This window comes from Pseudoliparis swirei, chromosome 3, assembly GCF_029220125.1.
Source record: "Pseudoliparis swirei isolate HS2019 ecotype Mariana Trench chromosome 3, NWPU_hadal_v1, whole genome shotgun sequence".
Classification (NCBI taxonomy): Eukaryota; Metazoa; Chordata; class Actinopteri; order Perciformes; family Liparidae; genus Pseudoliparis; species Pseudoliparis swirei.
In genome coordinates, this window is record NC_079390.1 from 21,050,985 (window position 1) to 21,066,113 (window position 15,129).

Consider the following 15,129-nt stretch of genomic DNA (forward strand, 5'->3'; position numbering starts at 1 on the left):
TCTTCATTTATTATTTAGCATGTTTTAATTTTAGCGGTGATATTTCTGAAAATATAGATGAACATCATACATTTAGTTCACCTCATATACAATGTTGAGTCATTAAATACATACATTTTGTCACACTGTATATATAAATAAATATATATATAAAATATATGTATAAATATATATATATATATACATGTATTATTTTTTATATATATATAAATATAAATATACATACAACATGTCACTGGAAAGCCCAGGATGTCCTCTTTGGAGTACAGCAGGACTTGATAGCATAACTCAAATGAGTCAAAGAAGAAATGCAAAACCAAAATGTCCATCACAGAGGACACAAGTGAATGTGCTGGGTCTCATATTTATATTATAGATATATCAGGCGGATCCGCCCAATGCCAACGCTCAGTACCATTATAAAAATAAATAAAACCTTACTTTTTGCTTTGCTATAGGGAGGTTAGGGTGGTGGACGAGTGTTTGTATCCATCACAAAGCTGCAATATTCATTTTTTTAAATTAATCGTAGCCCTAACGATCGATCCCAAACCGTAGCCATATCCTGGTTGCCATTCAGAGAATGAAAATTTTAACATTTCCGTTCTGTTTCGTACTGTGTTAATGTAATTTTTTGGACCAGGCTGATTTCCTTCCAGATTTTATACAAATTATAATTTGCATAATGCATGTGTAGATACCCAGAACCAAATGCCAGATCACGTCAACATCCAAAATAGAAAACAGAAGGAAGAAAATGTTAAAAAGAACAACAAATGCTGAAGAAAATGTCACCCGACCCTTCTCACTTTGTGTATTATGATGATTATGGGCTGCAGCGCTGTTGTCGAGGCTCTCCACCTCGATGGAAGCCAGGGTTGGAAATGATTACGATAATTTGAAACCATTATTGATATTGTTTTGTGGCAGCAGAGAATGAGATGATGTTGACATTCAAGCAAATTGCGGCAGATTGTCGCTCTCTCAACGCGGCTCTGGATTTGAAAATGGGACGATGGTGATTGTCGATCAGTTTAAAGGGTGAATCGACGCCGATTCTCCTTTTGTAGGGTTAAATAAATAAATAAAACACGCTGCTGCACAAAACCATAACTGCACACTGTTGCAAAACTATCCTGATATCATGGCGCTGTAGAAATGTGGAACCGTAAAAATGTAAATTCAAATTACTGGAGTGCCTACAAACAGCATTAGATTTTCCATTAAAAATAAACTGCATGGTGGCTTTCTGAGGCACTGAATCCCCCACCATGAAGCACAGGGGATATGTAATTCCTTTTAATTATCGTTTTAAAATGTTAACCGCTTGAAACCCTTTAGAAAAGCCAGAATATAATGTTTGCAGTGTGTGTTTTTTTTTTTTACCACGAATACCTTAAATTCCAACGTATATTAACCAATAATATGTTTTAGAATTATAATTATTATTATCGTTTTTAAAAATTCTAAAATTAAAAAAATTGTAATAAAAAAATATGTTTTAATTGTACATTTCTTCTTTCGGAAATTACCGGAAGAAGCCTCGCTGTTGAAGATGTTTTATTTCACAAGAGAAAAGGCATTTGTCACAAAGCTTAAAAGAAGAAGAATGATGTAAATTTGTACATTCAATAAAATTGTTATTTGCTCAAATGACCTCCGCCGACGCCGTCCTGTGAACTTCCAGATCGAAGACAAAACGGCAACAGTTTGTAATAAAGACATTCGCAAACAACAAAGCAGCCACGTTAGAAAAGGAAACCCGAGTCCACTCGGTCCTCCGGGGAGCTTCCGGTCCTCTACAGTTCCGCTCCGGGCTCTAACGCCACGGACGACGGCGGCCGAGTCTTCTTCGTGTTCTTTCGCGAGCACAGAGTCTCCGAAGAAATCGGAGCACACAAAAAAAGAAAAAGAGGAGAGGTCGTCGTGAGCAACAGACAGTTCCCGGGAGCCATGGCGACGGCAGACTGGTACAATAGGTGGCTCATGCACAGAGAGACGAGAAGAGGGGATGAACAGCGTGAGCGGGGCGACGCGAGGGGGGGATGAAAACCAAGGGGGTCTCGATGAAAGGTAGAGAAACAGCTGTTGATCCACGTCACCGGTCTTTTCTCCTCTGAACTTGGACTCAATTAGCGTCGGCGTGACACCGGGGCGCCTCGGTAACAACGCCGTGTGATCTCCTGCTTTGACTCGCGACACGGAGCTGAAAGCCACGATCTCGGCAGAGGAAGTGGGCGCCCTTCGCCTGCGGAGCTGCACCGGGAATTGAACCCCCGGCGCCTTTTCCGCAGCCCTTTAACCATCTTTTTCTTCTCATCTTTTGTTGTTCGCTCTTTCAGGGCATTGAGTCTCGACTTGCGGGGTTTAGCGCTGCAAACACGGCGCCGCAAAGGAGGCACAAAGACTTCCTGTCTGTCTGTGTCGATCGCCTCCTTTTGAAGGCTCTCCAGAGATGGACCGACGTCTTGGTGAGTGAGACTCCTCCCACCGGCGTCCAGGGCTAGACCGCCGTGCTGCGACCCAGCAGGGGGAAGGCTGTTGGCAGGCCACAGCTGGGCTCCAGTCCCCTCAGACTATGGACTCCCTGAAGCCCCTGTAAGCCTCCTTGGAACCCCTGGATCCCCCCTTGGAGTCCTTGTATCCCTCCACGAATTCCTTGTATGCCTCCCTGGAGTCCTTGTATGCCTCCTTGGAGTCCTTGTATTCCACCTCTTAGCCCAAGTCCATCGTGGTGAGTCCTGGGCTCTCGGCGGGGCATGGTAGCCATCGCGGCGGCAGCCTGGATGGAGCGCGCCCCCGGCGGCGTGAGGTTGTTGTGGTTCAGGTCCATGTTGGACAGGAGGTGACCCAGGGAGTCCCAGCGCTGGGACGAAGGCAGGCGTATCAGGGAGGAGTAACCTCGCTCGGGGAACACGGCCGCCACGGGAGGCTTGCCGGTCTCGGACGTGAACACGGGAGCAGGGTCCTGGTGTTCCCTCGGAGGCGGAGGCGCCGCGGCTCGGAGCGGGCTCGGCTTCAGGTAGGTGCCCCCCCGCGGGTCGGCCAAGACCTCGCTGTAGGGCGGAGGAGGATCCTCCATCAGGACGGCCTCCTCGTAGCAGGGGGGTTTCCCAAATAGCTCCGTGTCTGGAAAAGAAGAACAAAAAGATTGAGGAAAAGTTTGTCGTTTGGCCTAAAATACACGCGCAAGTGCTGTAACTATTTTATGATAACTTCACATTTCACACGGGGGGGGGGGGGGGGGGGGATGAGACCGGCCTGTCACATTGCAGCGAGTCAGCTTTGCCGCCAGTTTGTCCCAGGGGGCCAACTGCAGGACTGAAACTTAAAATAAACCCCCTTCGCCGTAGACCACCATCATAATGGGACACCTGTAAAACTGTTGACAGGACAAGATATATTAAACAGCTCTCCTCATAAATCATCTCTCAACTCTTTCTGGTGGAGTCTAAAAAAGCTGAAACTGCTGATCATGTGCACTGGGATATATATATATATATATATATATATATATATATATATATATATATATATATTTATATATATATATATAAATATATATATATATTTATATATCTGGTATATGTATGTATATTTATATATATATATATATATATATAAATAGCTGGGTTTACGTCCATGTATTTTGATGGATTTGTGTGTGTATATATATATATATATATTTTAAGATATATATATATTTATATATATATAGATATTTATATATACAGTATATATATATACAAATATATAAATACATATATTTATATATATTTATACACACACAAATCCATCAAGATACATGGACGCAAACCCAGCTAATGGCCGACGTCCTGCTGTGTGGCTGTGTGCTCGGCTGTGGGAACAAAACCCATCGCAGCACATTTGGTCTGAACTCTGGCACTCGTGTTCCCTAATCTCTTCGCTCCTATTTCAGGCGCACTTGAATCTTTCTTTCTGCCTCTCGCTTGGAGACTGAAGCCTCGTTTTCTCGTGGAGGAACCGCAATGCAGCGACGAGACACGCCAAGCCCGATGTGAGCAGGTTCTGCCTTCTCACTGAGCCCCGACCGGCCCTGTTGTGTCTGCATAATTGTTTCATTCCATTTGATTGATTGTCAAAAGAGGGGCATTAATGTGTTGTGGTTTTTTGTTGTGCCTGGGATGTTGTGTTGAATAAGCTGCGTGTTAATATGGAAAGGAGACATAGATATGCAGTAAAGGATGTTCTGTTATATTTAGTTGAGCTCATTGTAATCGATGCTTATCAATGGTGATGGTAACACTTTATAATAACTGCACGCTATGACGCATTAATTACACATGAGTAAACACTTCATTCATAATAATAATAATAATTTAGACTTTTATAGCGCTTTTCTAGTACACAAAGACGCTTCACAGGGACAAACAGAACAAAACAAAAATAAAGCAGACAAAACAAACAAACAAGAAGTATGGTCATGGATGATGCTGAGGTTGCGGACCTGGGTGGAGGGGGTGACGATGGAGCCATCGATATTGAGAGAGAAGGTCTGGGCGGAGCGGCTGAGGGAGTGAGATGTGTTGCAGTTGAGTTTGAGAAAGTTCTGTTGCATCCATGATTTTATTTCGGGGAGACGGGTTCATCATTCATAAAGCATCGTTACACACTTTATAAATGATGGATTCATTGGATGTTATTATAAAGTGTTTTTCTTTATATTTGGTCATGTGGCCTTCAGAAGTCTCTCTCTGGTTGTATGGCTTTGGTAAGTCACACTTTATAATAACTGCACGCTATGAAGCATGAATTAAATGAGTAAATACTTAATTCATCATTTTTAAAGCATTGTTCCACAATTCATAAATTATATTTTAAGTGTTTTTCTTTATATTTGGTCATGTGGCCTTAAAAGTCTCTCTCTGGACTTATGGCTCTTTATAATAATAACTGCAAACTGTGAAGCATTATATCATACTTAATTTACAAATGGTGAATCAATCATTCATAAAAAGTGTAACAATGCTTTTATAAATGATGAATTAAGTGTTTGCTCATACTTAACCAACAGCACTTATATAAAGTGTTGCCGTATGTTCCAGTGAGATGGCAGATTGCTGTGAAGACTTCTTTTTTGTGTGTTTTTCTTCAGTTAATTTAGTTTTACTGTTTCAGTAAACTTTTTGTGAACAATACCAGTTGTGTTTGCTCGCTTACGGAGCGATAGTTTTCCGGCGCCACCTCATCTGCCCTCTTTTTTTTATAAGATTACAGATTCTTCGCCACTAATTGGACCGTTCACACCTGTTGCTAATTAAAGCAGCTGAAGACTCCGGCGGTGAAATGTTTAGACTGATGCAGAAACACAAGTTCAGTGTGTTGAGCAGAAAACACACACACACACACAGCTTCGTCAGTTGTCACGGTGCGTTCAAGGACCGCTGAGACGGGGGTCTTAGTTCACTTCACCCCCTCCCTGTGAGGTGATGCAGTGATGTTATGTTTTTATTATCTTGTATCATGCGGTTGAAATGATAGAAAACTAAAGTGCCACATTTGTTGTACTTATCTGGGAAATATATTATCTTGTGGCTGATATTAAAGAGAAAAAAAGCTGAATAAGCACAAAAATATGAGTTTTAAGGAAATGAGATCCATGCTGCAAAACGAAAGTTCACACCTGCAACATTTCTTGAATACTTCTGACCTTTCAGAGAGCCGCTGGGCCTTACTGTAAGAACGAGTCTATATTCTAACCTATTGCCAGTATGAAGGGAAGTATTTCTGGTTCTGGGTATATCACACTTGAGGCTTACTGCTTTTCTTTTTTGGAACAACTGAAAGCGGTTCCTGTGTCCAGGCTGATGGATCTGGCTGGATCCTGATCCATATTGGTTGAAGTGTTCAAGCTCTCTGCTTCAACAGCAACTCAGCTTGGGAATTTCTTGCAAATTAATCTTTTTTGACAATACGTAATGTATTATTCAAAGTGACTAACGTCTAAACTAACGACCCGGCGCTGTAAGAAGAGCAACAGTTTCTCTGTTAAACTTTGAAAGTGGGTTTTGAGATTATCACGTTCACTTTGTCGGCCTGAAAGTGAAAATAAATGGAAGTAGAAGTTAATTTAATAAAAAGCTGCATTGTTTACGTGTATATATTGGGTTGGGTAGGACAGAGCGTGATAAACCTCTATTGAAGGGGCTGAAATAGAAAGTAATGTTTATAATAATTTAACCCTTGTGTTGCCTTCGGGTCAATTTGACCCGATTCAATGTTTCACCCTCCTGTCGCCTTCGGGTCTATATGACCCGATTCAATGTTTAACCCTCCTGTTTCCTTTATATTTACTAACATATTTTTCCCTTGAGGTCAATATGACCCCAGCTATTAAAATCTCCAGAAAATTATTAGAATTAATATTGTTTTCCAAGTTTAAGTGTGAGGTACTTTATGTTTGTTTGTTGACTCCCGAAAGAACACCGACATTAAACATTGAATCGGGTCAAATTGACCCGAAGGCGACAGGAGGGTTAAATATTGAATCGGGTCAAAATGACCCGAAGGCAACACAAGGGTTGACTGTGGTAAAAATTTGAATAATTTTGTCAGGACATTTTTGTGTTTTACAAATATTTTTCAGGACTGGGGGGGGGGGAGGACACACGTCGCACTAAAGTCCAAGTCTGCCGTCTGTTGTTGTGGAACATTGGTGGACAAATATTAATAACAATTTCAACGTAAATGATCCCGAGTTCCAGAGTCCCTGAGCTTGAACCGGTTCACATCCCCGGTAGTAAAACTCACCGTGGTGAATAAACAGCTGTTATGTTGTCCTGTTGCCACGCAGCCGCGCGTATTTATAGAAGCACATGTGCGGGCGCTCTTGTCTACGTGTGAGTGCACCTGACCAAAGTCCATCACTCCTGCGGGATCAAACTTTCATTGTCGACTCCCCCCCCCCATCGAGAAGCCCAGCTGCCAGGACGGCTTTAAATAAACATCAGCAGAAACACACGTGGGCCTGATGTGCGGAGGATCAGGAGGGTTCAGTGGGCAAAGCAGGTTTAACAAACTGAGCCTTAACCTGAACTCTGAGTTAACCCTCCTGTTACCTTTGGGGTCAATTTGACCCCATTCAATGTTTGACATCTCTAAAAAAATGATTGACATCATTTTTTTGCTTCATATTTCATGACTTTTCCTAATTTATTGGGGACAACTGGGAAAACATAAAATGCACATGATGATATGTTTTCAATGTCCTGAACACAACTTGTACCCATCGGTGTTCTTTGGGGTCAATTTGACCCCAGGCTGTTTTTCACTGTGTAAAACATAAGAAATATTCACTTTTTTATTTATTTAAAAGGCTATTTAGGTAGTCAACAAACAAACAAACATACACTACCATTCAAAAGTTTGGGATCACCCAGACAATTTCGTGTCTTCCATGAAAAATCACACTTTTATTTATCAAATGAATATAAAATATAGTCAAGACATTGACAAGGTTAGAAATAATGATTAATATTTGAAGTATTAATTTTGTTCTACAAACTTCAAGCTCAAAGGAAGGCCAGTTGTATAGCTTATATCACCAGCATAACTGTTTTCAGCTGTGCTAACATAATTGCACAAGGGTTTTCTCATCAGATATTAGTCTTCTAAGGCGATTAGCAAACACAATGCACCATTAGAACACTGGAGTGATCGTTGATGGAAATGGGCCTCTATACACCTCTGGAGATATTTCATTAGAAACCAGACGTTTCCACCTAGAATAGTCATTTACCACATTAACAATGTAGAGAGTGTATTTCTGATTAATTTAATGTTATCTTTATTGAAAAAACTGCTTTTCTTTGAAAAATAAAGACATTTCTAAGTGATCCCAAACTTTTGAACGGTAGTGTACATCACACTTAAACTTGGGAAACAATATTAATTCTAATCATTTTCTCTAGGTTTTAATTGCTGGGGTCAAATTGACCCCAGGGCTAAAAGATGTTAGTAAATTTGAAGGTATCAGGAGGGTTAAGCTCATGTAACCGTGAATAGAAACTGGCAACGTCAATGAAACTTTACCTCCACGACTCCCCAACGCCAACAGGTAGATACAACGCAGAGCCTCCATTTTAAACCAGTCGACGTGGAGATATTAACACATGAAAAGTTCACCACGTACAAACAGGACTTTCACCAGGAGGCCGCTGTTCTTGTCCCGTGTGGAACCGGAAGTTGACGTTATACCGCTCCACGTTATGTAAGAAAGTCCATTAGCGGCGACGTTATTCCTGAACACAAACGATCTTTTCTTCAAACCTTAACCGTAGTGGTTAATCACGGGCGTGGTGTGGTACCGGGCTGATATGAAACGTCTTCACGACAGGTTGTCACGGTCCACGTCCGACAGCCACCGACACGTTGAATGGCACTTCTTCTCGTCCTTTTTTTTTTGCATCTCCTCTCAAATATCTTAGAAAATTGTTATTTATCCCTCCTGTTACCTTCAAATGTACTAATATCTTTTACCCTTTTTGACCCCAGCAATTAAAACCTCCAGAAAATGATTAGAATTAATATTGTTTCCCAAGTTTAAGTGTCAGGTACTTTATGTTTGTTTGTTGACTACCTAAATAGCCCTTTAAATAAATAAAAAAGTTGATATTTACCTTCGCATTGAAAATGCGGAAGGTTATGTTTTGATCGCCGTGTATTTATTTATTTATTTGTATGCGTGTTATTCGCATAAGTAATAAAGTATTGAACCGAATCGCATGAAATTTGGTGGGATGATTGGTTATTATCCGGGGACCATTTGATTAGATTTTGGGATTGATCGGGTCAAAGGTCATGGTCAAGGTCAAGAAAAGGTCAACATCTTCTTTTTACCATAGCACGGTCAATTTCTATCCAATTGGCATGCAACTAATGCCAAAATGTTAATAATTCAATGCCCGATCTTGTGATATGCGAAGGTATGCGCTCTACCAAGTGCCCGTTCTAGTTTTTTTTGTATCTCCTCTCAAATATCGTACTTTTTTTTTATTTATCCCTCCTGTTACCTTCAAATGTACTAATATCTTTTACCCTTTTTGACCACAGCAATTAAAACCTCCACAAAATGATTAGAATTAATATTGTTTCCCAAGTTTAAGTGTCAGGTACTTTATGTTTGTTTGTTGACTACCTAAATAGCCCTTTAAATAAATAAAAAAATTGATATTTCTTATATGTTTTACACAGTGAAAAACAGCCTGGGGTCAAATTGAGCCCAAAGAACAACGATGCGTACAAGTTGTGTTCAGGACATTGAAAACATATCATGTGATTTTTATGTTTTTCCAGTTGTCCCCAATAAATTAGGAAAAGTCATGAAATATGAAGCAAAAAAAATGATGTCAATCATATTTTTAGAGACGTTAAATATTGAATGTGGTCAAATTGACCCCATAGATAATAGGAGGGTTAAAAAATAATCGTATTGCTGACCTTCTTATCTCATGCAATATATTGTTTCTCACATCTCATCTTCTCTGCATTCAACACTAAACAACCAGATCAAGATGTTTGCATTCACCGTTTGTATAGAATACAGTATCCCACAAATGATGTAATGTAAATATGTTCGTGATCAACGTCGTCGAGATCCACTGAAAGGGGACGAGGATAAAAAAACACCAGACTTTCACCCGGGTCTCCGCTGTCCGTGTCCCATGTGAAACCGGTCCATTTGCCACATCGCTTCGGTAATGGCCTCCGTAGTTATTTTAACCCAAACGCCGCGATCGTTTCCGGGAAATTTCCATCTCGAAACTCTGAGGCTGCAGAGGAGGAATCTTCACCCACCAGCAGTCTGAGCTGAGCGTCTCATGAGCGCCGCTCCCAGCGCGAACACCCGGTGAGAGCGAGACATGCTGGCTGCGTGGGTTGACGGCCGAGCGGTGAAACCCGCGCTCCCAGAGCCGAGCGCCTCGCTTTCACCGTCTCTTTACCGTCGCTCAGACGCTCGAAAGCATATGACATCGTCGTGAACGTAAGAGTTCGACGCTCTCTCGTGAGCGATGCTGGACTCCGACACCGCCTTCGGGAATTTGATTATGTTTACTGAAAGGTGTTTCTATTATTATGTCCACTTACATACCTTTTTTTTTCCCCGTGAAGGGTTGTTTGGGAGCTTTTCCTGATCTGATGTGATTTTCTGGGACAGGGATGTCTATGTGTACGCATTGTAAAGCACTCCGAGACAAATTTATAATTCGTGAAAATGGGCTATAACAATAAACTGAATTGAATTCCATCCATGAGCGTTCCCTAAATGATAGAAACACGATAAACTGCAGCCTCCGTAAAAGCGTTACATTCACAACCTTCATGGCGGATTTTTTGTATTAGAAATGATCCTTTTAGTGGCACATCGTTATCTGAAGAAGCGTAAAGTGTGAGAGTCTCTCCCCTCTGGTAAATACGACTGAACCCTCCTCTCCCTCCTCTCTGTTGTGCTCAGCTGGTCGCCACCTGCTTCCCTTTTAGCTCGGCTGCTGCCTGGATACTGAACCTCTTCATCAGTCGGCTTTGTGACCGAGACTCCAGCAGCCTTTTGTTTTAGCCGCCGCTGTCTGTCTGTGCTCATCAACCATCTTTGACAGCAGCCGATGATGCTTCTTTACTCCCTCCGGCTCTCTCTCCTCCTTCTCTCCAATCTTTACCCTCGACAGATTTCTAGAGGTTCGTGCTGTTCTTCCTCCTTCGTTGCTTTCTAATTCCTCTTTTATTGCTAATTGATTTATATATATATATGGTGTCGCAGGATGTTCGCACAACTCTCACATTTCCATAAAGATAGTTTTAGAAATCCACTTTTGGGAAGGCTCAGGGCAGCACGCTCCCTTTGAGTCGAGTGGAGATGCCCTCGAGTAAAAACCCTTAACTGCCAACTAACTGCACCGTGGAGCAGCTTAGTGACCTTCAGTGACCTTCAGTGACCTTCAGTGTCTGCGGGGCTTCCATACCGGATAGTTCTGTTTCCCGGGGTCGGGATCATCCCCTCAAATCGTGTTGGTTGATTGATCCAGAGTTGCTGGGTCATCAACTGAACTATTTATTTATTTTGTATCCTGTGTCTGTGGCTCAGGATGGAGGGGCGTTTCATGCACTAATTAGAAGATCGGCGGTTCGATTCCCCGGCTCTCCGCGTTGCTCCGAAAGGCTTTGCCGTCGAAGTGATTACATTACATTAGACGTTGATGAGAAGTTTGTCTGCCAACAGTGTTTGAATGTGTGTGTCTGTGTGTGTTTGTGTGTGTGTGCTGAGTAGTCTCGACTAAAAAGGTGCTATTTAGTCCGTTGGCCATGTATCTGTGCTGAAGCCAGAATACAGATGTTGTTGGAAATTAACTGGGAAAAAAACCTCTTAAAACAGGGGAACCCTGAGCAATAATAATGTTCCTTAAAAAAGGGAGATGGTTTTCTGTTTACGCCATATTTCCAGCCACGTTGGCGGCATTGGTTTTACGGCGAGGGAAATATCTAAATATCTTTTCATGTATAAAACTATTATTCTGGACTTCCCATCGTCGATGCCCTCCTATTGAGTACTAAAAGTTAGAGCACCAAAAGCACGATGCAATTTCTACTCGTCATTGCGGGTAGTATCTCGCGGCCCCTTTTGATTGACTACATGACCCCTTTTGGGGGTCCTGACCCTCAGGTCGGGAACCTCTGAAGTAAAAGAAGAGTAACACGGACTGGCGAAGCTTCACTTTGACTCCGGCTGAACTTGAGAACGTTCCAACACAGGACAACGACATTTCTTAGAAGCTCGTTACGATCGGGAGAGAGCGCTTCAAGGAGGGATAATTAGAATCTTGAGAAGCCTATCCTTTAAGATGCCGACGTCTCTCGCTCTCTCTTTCTTTCTTTGTCCCCCCCCCCCCCCCCCAGCGGTGCTCCTGCCAGCTCTACACTCTCTCTCCCGTCTGCTTGTCTCTCTCGTTCTCGTTTTGTTTCTCTGAGCTTCGCTCCCGCTCGTGTTGCTCCGTCACCACTGGGCCTCCGCAGCCACCGCCCACGCCTCAGCGGCAGCTGTCACCATGACGCCCTGCGGGGGAACGCTGCCCGGCAGGCAGGGAGGTGGAGGCTGGGAAGCGAAGTGTCGAAAGAAAAAGAAAAAAATCTGACAGGGTAAAATTAAATCCCCCTCCTGTGTCCCGTCTCTCTTTTTGCATCTGAATTCCTCGCATGGGGGATTGTGAGTTTATTCCATATTTCTCACTTTTGGGGTTTTTTGTTCGAGAACCAATTCAGCGTTTTATGAAGGAAATGTGCACTTGGTAGATAAAGGGAAGGAGGTTTGATATTTGTCAGTCATTTAACGCTTAATAAAGCAGTAAAGAAGATATTATGACTGCTTCGCTTGAGAAAAGACCTGCAGAGAGTTTAGTGTTGAGACTAATGGCTGCAACCGAATGTTTCAAAAAATATTGAGGCTGAATATCTTGAACAATGAATCGCTGCAATTACTGGTGAGCAGCTCCGTACAACGAGATGCTGGGGTTGGTCACATGGTTGATCTGAAAAAACGCACAATGTTAATCCAAAATATCCTCTATATTGAGGTCCGAGGCCCTCCACACCTTCATTCCCTCCATTACATCCTTCCACACTTCACCTTCCTTCATTCCCTTCATTACATCCTTCCACACTTCACCTTCCTTCATTCCCTCCATTACATCCTTCCACACTTCACCTTCCTTCATTCCCTCCATTACATCCTTCCACACATCACCTTCCTTCATTTCCTCCATTACATCCTTCCACACTTCCACCTTCATTTCCTCCATTACATCCTTCCACACTTCCACCTTCATTTCCTCCATTACATCCTTCCACACTTCACCTTCCTTCATTTCCTCCATTACATCCTTCCACACTTTCACCTTCCTTCATTTCCTCCATTACATCCTTCCACACGTCACCTTCCTTCATTCCCTCCATTACATCCTTCCACACGTCACCTTCCTTCATTTCCTCCATTACTTCCTTCCACACTTCACCTTCCCTCCACCCTACTTCATCGTGTTAACGAGCCGCTCAGCGACGGCGTGACAACCCAGCGCGGGGTCAGCTCCTCGGTGTTACCTGGCATGCTGACCCAGTTGGCTTGCGGCATGAGATGAGGCACCTGCAGAGGCAGCGGCGGCGACAGCGTTTGAGGCGGGCAGAACTGCGGCGGCTCCCTGGGCAGCTGTAGAGGTGGGAGGGGATGCTGGGCGGGCGGAGGAGGAAGCGGAGGAGGCGGGTACCCCCCGGGGTGACAGCCGAGCGGCTCCATCTCGACGGTCCGCAGACATTGCTCCCTCAGACGCTCCTCGTGGCGCCGCTTCAGCCGGCGCTGCAGGAAGCTGCAGAAGCAGCAGAGCATGACGACGAGGGCCCAGACCAACCAGAAGCCGGAGAAACAGGCCAGGAAGGTGTAGGTGCCCTGCGACATCACCATGGCGGCGGCGGGTCGGGCCGAGGGGTCGCCCCCCGACTCGATTTCAGACGTGCGGGATGGGGCGTACGCCGCGTCCCGCTATCCTCTGGAAGCTGGTTGAGCTCGTCTCATTAATAAGACTGATTCTGCCACTTTTAGCACATTCTGTGATGAAAAATTCTGTATTGCAGATTTAATTAAATGATGTAATCCAAGGTGGAAACTAGCAGAATCAAAGCAGGGGATTGAAGCCGTGAACAGCCGCGTGCTTCAGTGGAGATGGAGACGTTGAAAAGGAATGCAGTGAAGTCAGTAGAGGTTACAGCATCCTTCAAGATCATCACACTGTTTCAAAAGTTTCAAATGTTCAAAGTTTGGAGAAAATTATGAAGAAAAAAAGTTCCAGAATCATTAGAATTGCCAAAAGAAGTTAAAAGTGATGATAAAGTGAATTAATAACGGTCCAAAATATCCAGGAACATTCAGTCAGTAAGATTTACTGCAGGTCTTGGTTGTGTTTATAAAAGGCTGTTGGCCAGTAAAAAGTGAAAGTAAAAATGTGTTTGACATTGTTTTTACATTAAATGTCATTCAAATGTTTTTCAGGAAGTTGCACTACAGACCTGGTTGTCAAAAGTTGATGAGGTTAATTGGCTCGTGTTTCCTCTTATTCGACTAATTCGGTCCACCTGGTTTACGGATTACTGAGCGCAGGATGTTACACTTCTGAGGCGTGACATCAGAATTCGGGCAGAAAAAAACGTGATTATTTGTACAAGTGATGTGTCTGGAACAGAGAAACTTCATAAATAACACATTCATGAAAAAATTCAAAGGGAATCTTTTTTTAAATTATTATAGTTCAATTGGTTTTAACTTTAGTAAAAATGGGGTCTCTGTTTTTTTCTTCTTATTAAGCTATAAAAAGTTCTTAAATCTCCTAATTGAATAAAAAAACTGCAGGAAATCAAAATCCGTCCAGATGTTTTAGAAATCAGCGCCGCTGCAGCGCTCCTCATTTACATGGAAATGTGTGTGCGTCCCGGGAATAACACACACAGACGCATTAGTTATTCCGCATGGTTACAAGATGAACTCTGCAGATTCACGGGCGTTTCAACAGCAGCAAACATCCATTTCAATTCTCCCCAAAAGCTCCGCCAGGCTCGTTTCAGTAATCCGCCCACACCTCTCCATCTTTTCTGACGGAAAATAAAGTTGCTAACGACATCATCAACTGGATTTTGAGGCAGAACCTCCAAGTTCCAAGATACAAGAGAGAAAAAATAGGAATAAAAATAAATAAATAAGTTTGAAGCTGAAATAAAACAAAAGCCTGGAGGGGCCGGATGAACTGAGGCAACGTCCAATCAGCAGCGGCAAAACCCCGGAGGCGATGTGAATCCCTGTCACTGAAAAAAAGGCCGGTCCTTTCCGAGCGCGGGGATTGAGTCTGGGGTCCGTCTACACCGCTGGGGGCGAATTCCTCCCTCTCAGCTCCCAGCGGACTCTTGACCTCACGGCGCCTACAGAGACACACAGAGAGCGAGGCGAGAACATCTTCAGAGAATATCAGAGGACACATTCAGGCGATATTTTCCACACAGTGAGAACTCGGAGCAGGAGAAACAGTGCAGTCTATGAATCTCAGCTGTTCAGGCAGC

General features: G+C 43.1%; 1 protein-coding gene across 1 annotated transcript; it reads right to left on the reverse strand.

Moving 5' to 3' along the window:
* Positions 1-1,543: 1,543 nt before the first annotated feature.
* LOC130190861 (proline-rich protein 7) lies at positions 1,544-14,770 on the reverse strand. The gene is made up of 2 exons (XM_056410459.1): positions 13,129-14,770; positions 1,544-3,129 (listed from the first exon to the last, which is right to left on the reverse strand). Exons 1-2 carry the CDS (start codon positions 13,484-13,486, stop codon positions 2,504-2,506), a joined length of 984 nt encoding a protein of 327 aa, XP_056266434.1. The 5' UTR covers positions 13,487-14,770; the 3' UTR covers positions 1,544-2,503.
* Positions 14,771-15,129: the final 359 nt, after the last annotated feature.

What these genes read in the sequence shown, in the direction of transcription:
- LOC130190861 (XM_056410459.1), bottom strand. Translation starts at nt 13,486, where the DNA reads ATGGTGATGTCGCAGGGCACCTACACCTTCCTGGCCTGTTTCTCCGGC. An exon ending in CAACTGGGTCAGCATGCCAG is followed by an intron (nt 3,130 to 13,128) that starts GTAACACCGAGG and finishes CTTCTTTTCCAG; the next exon opens with ACACGGAGCTATTTGGGAAA.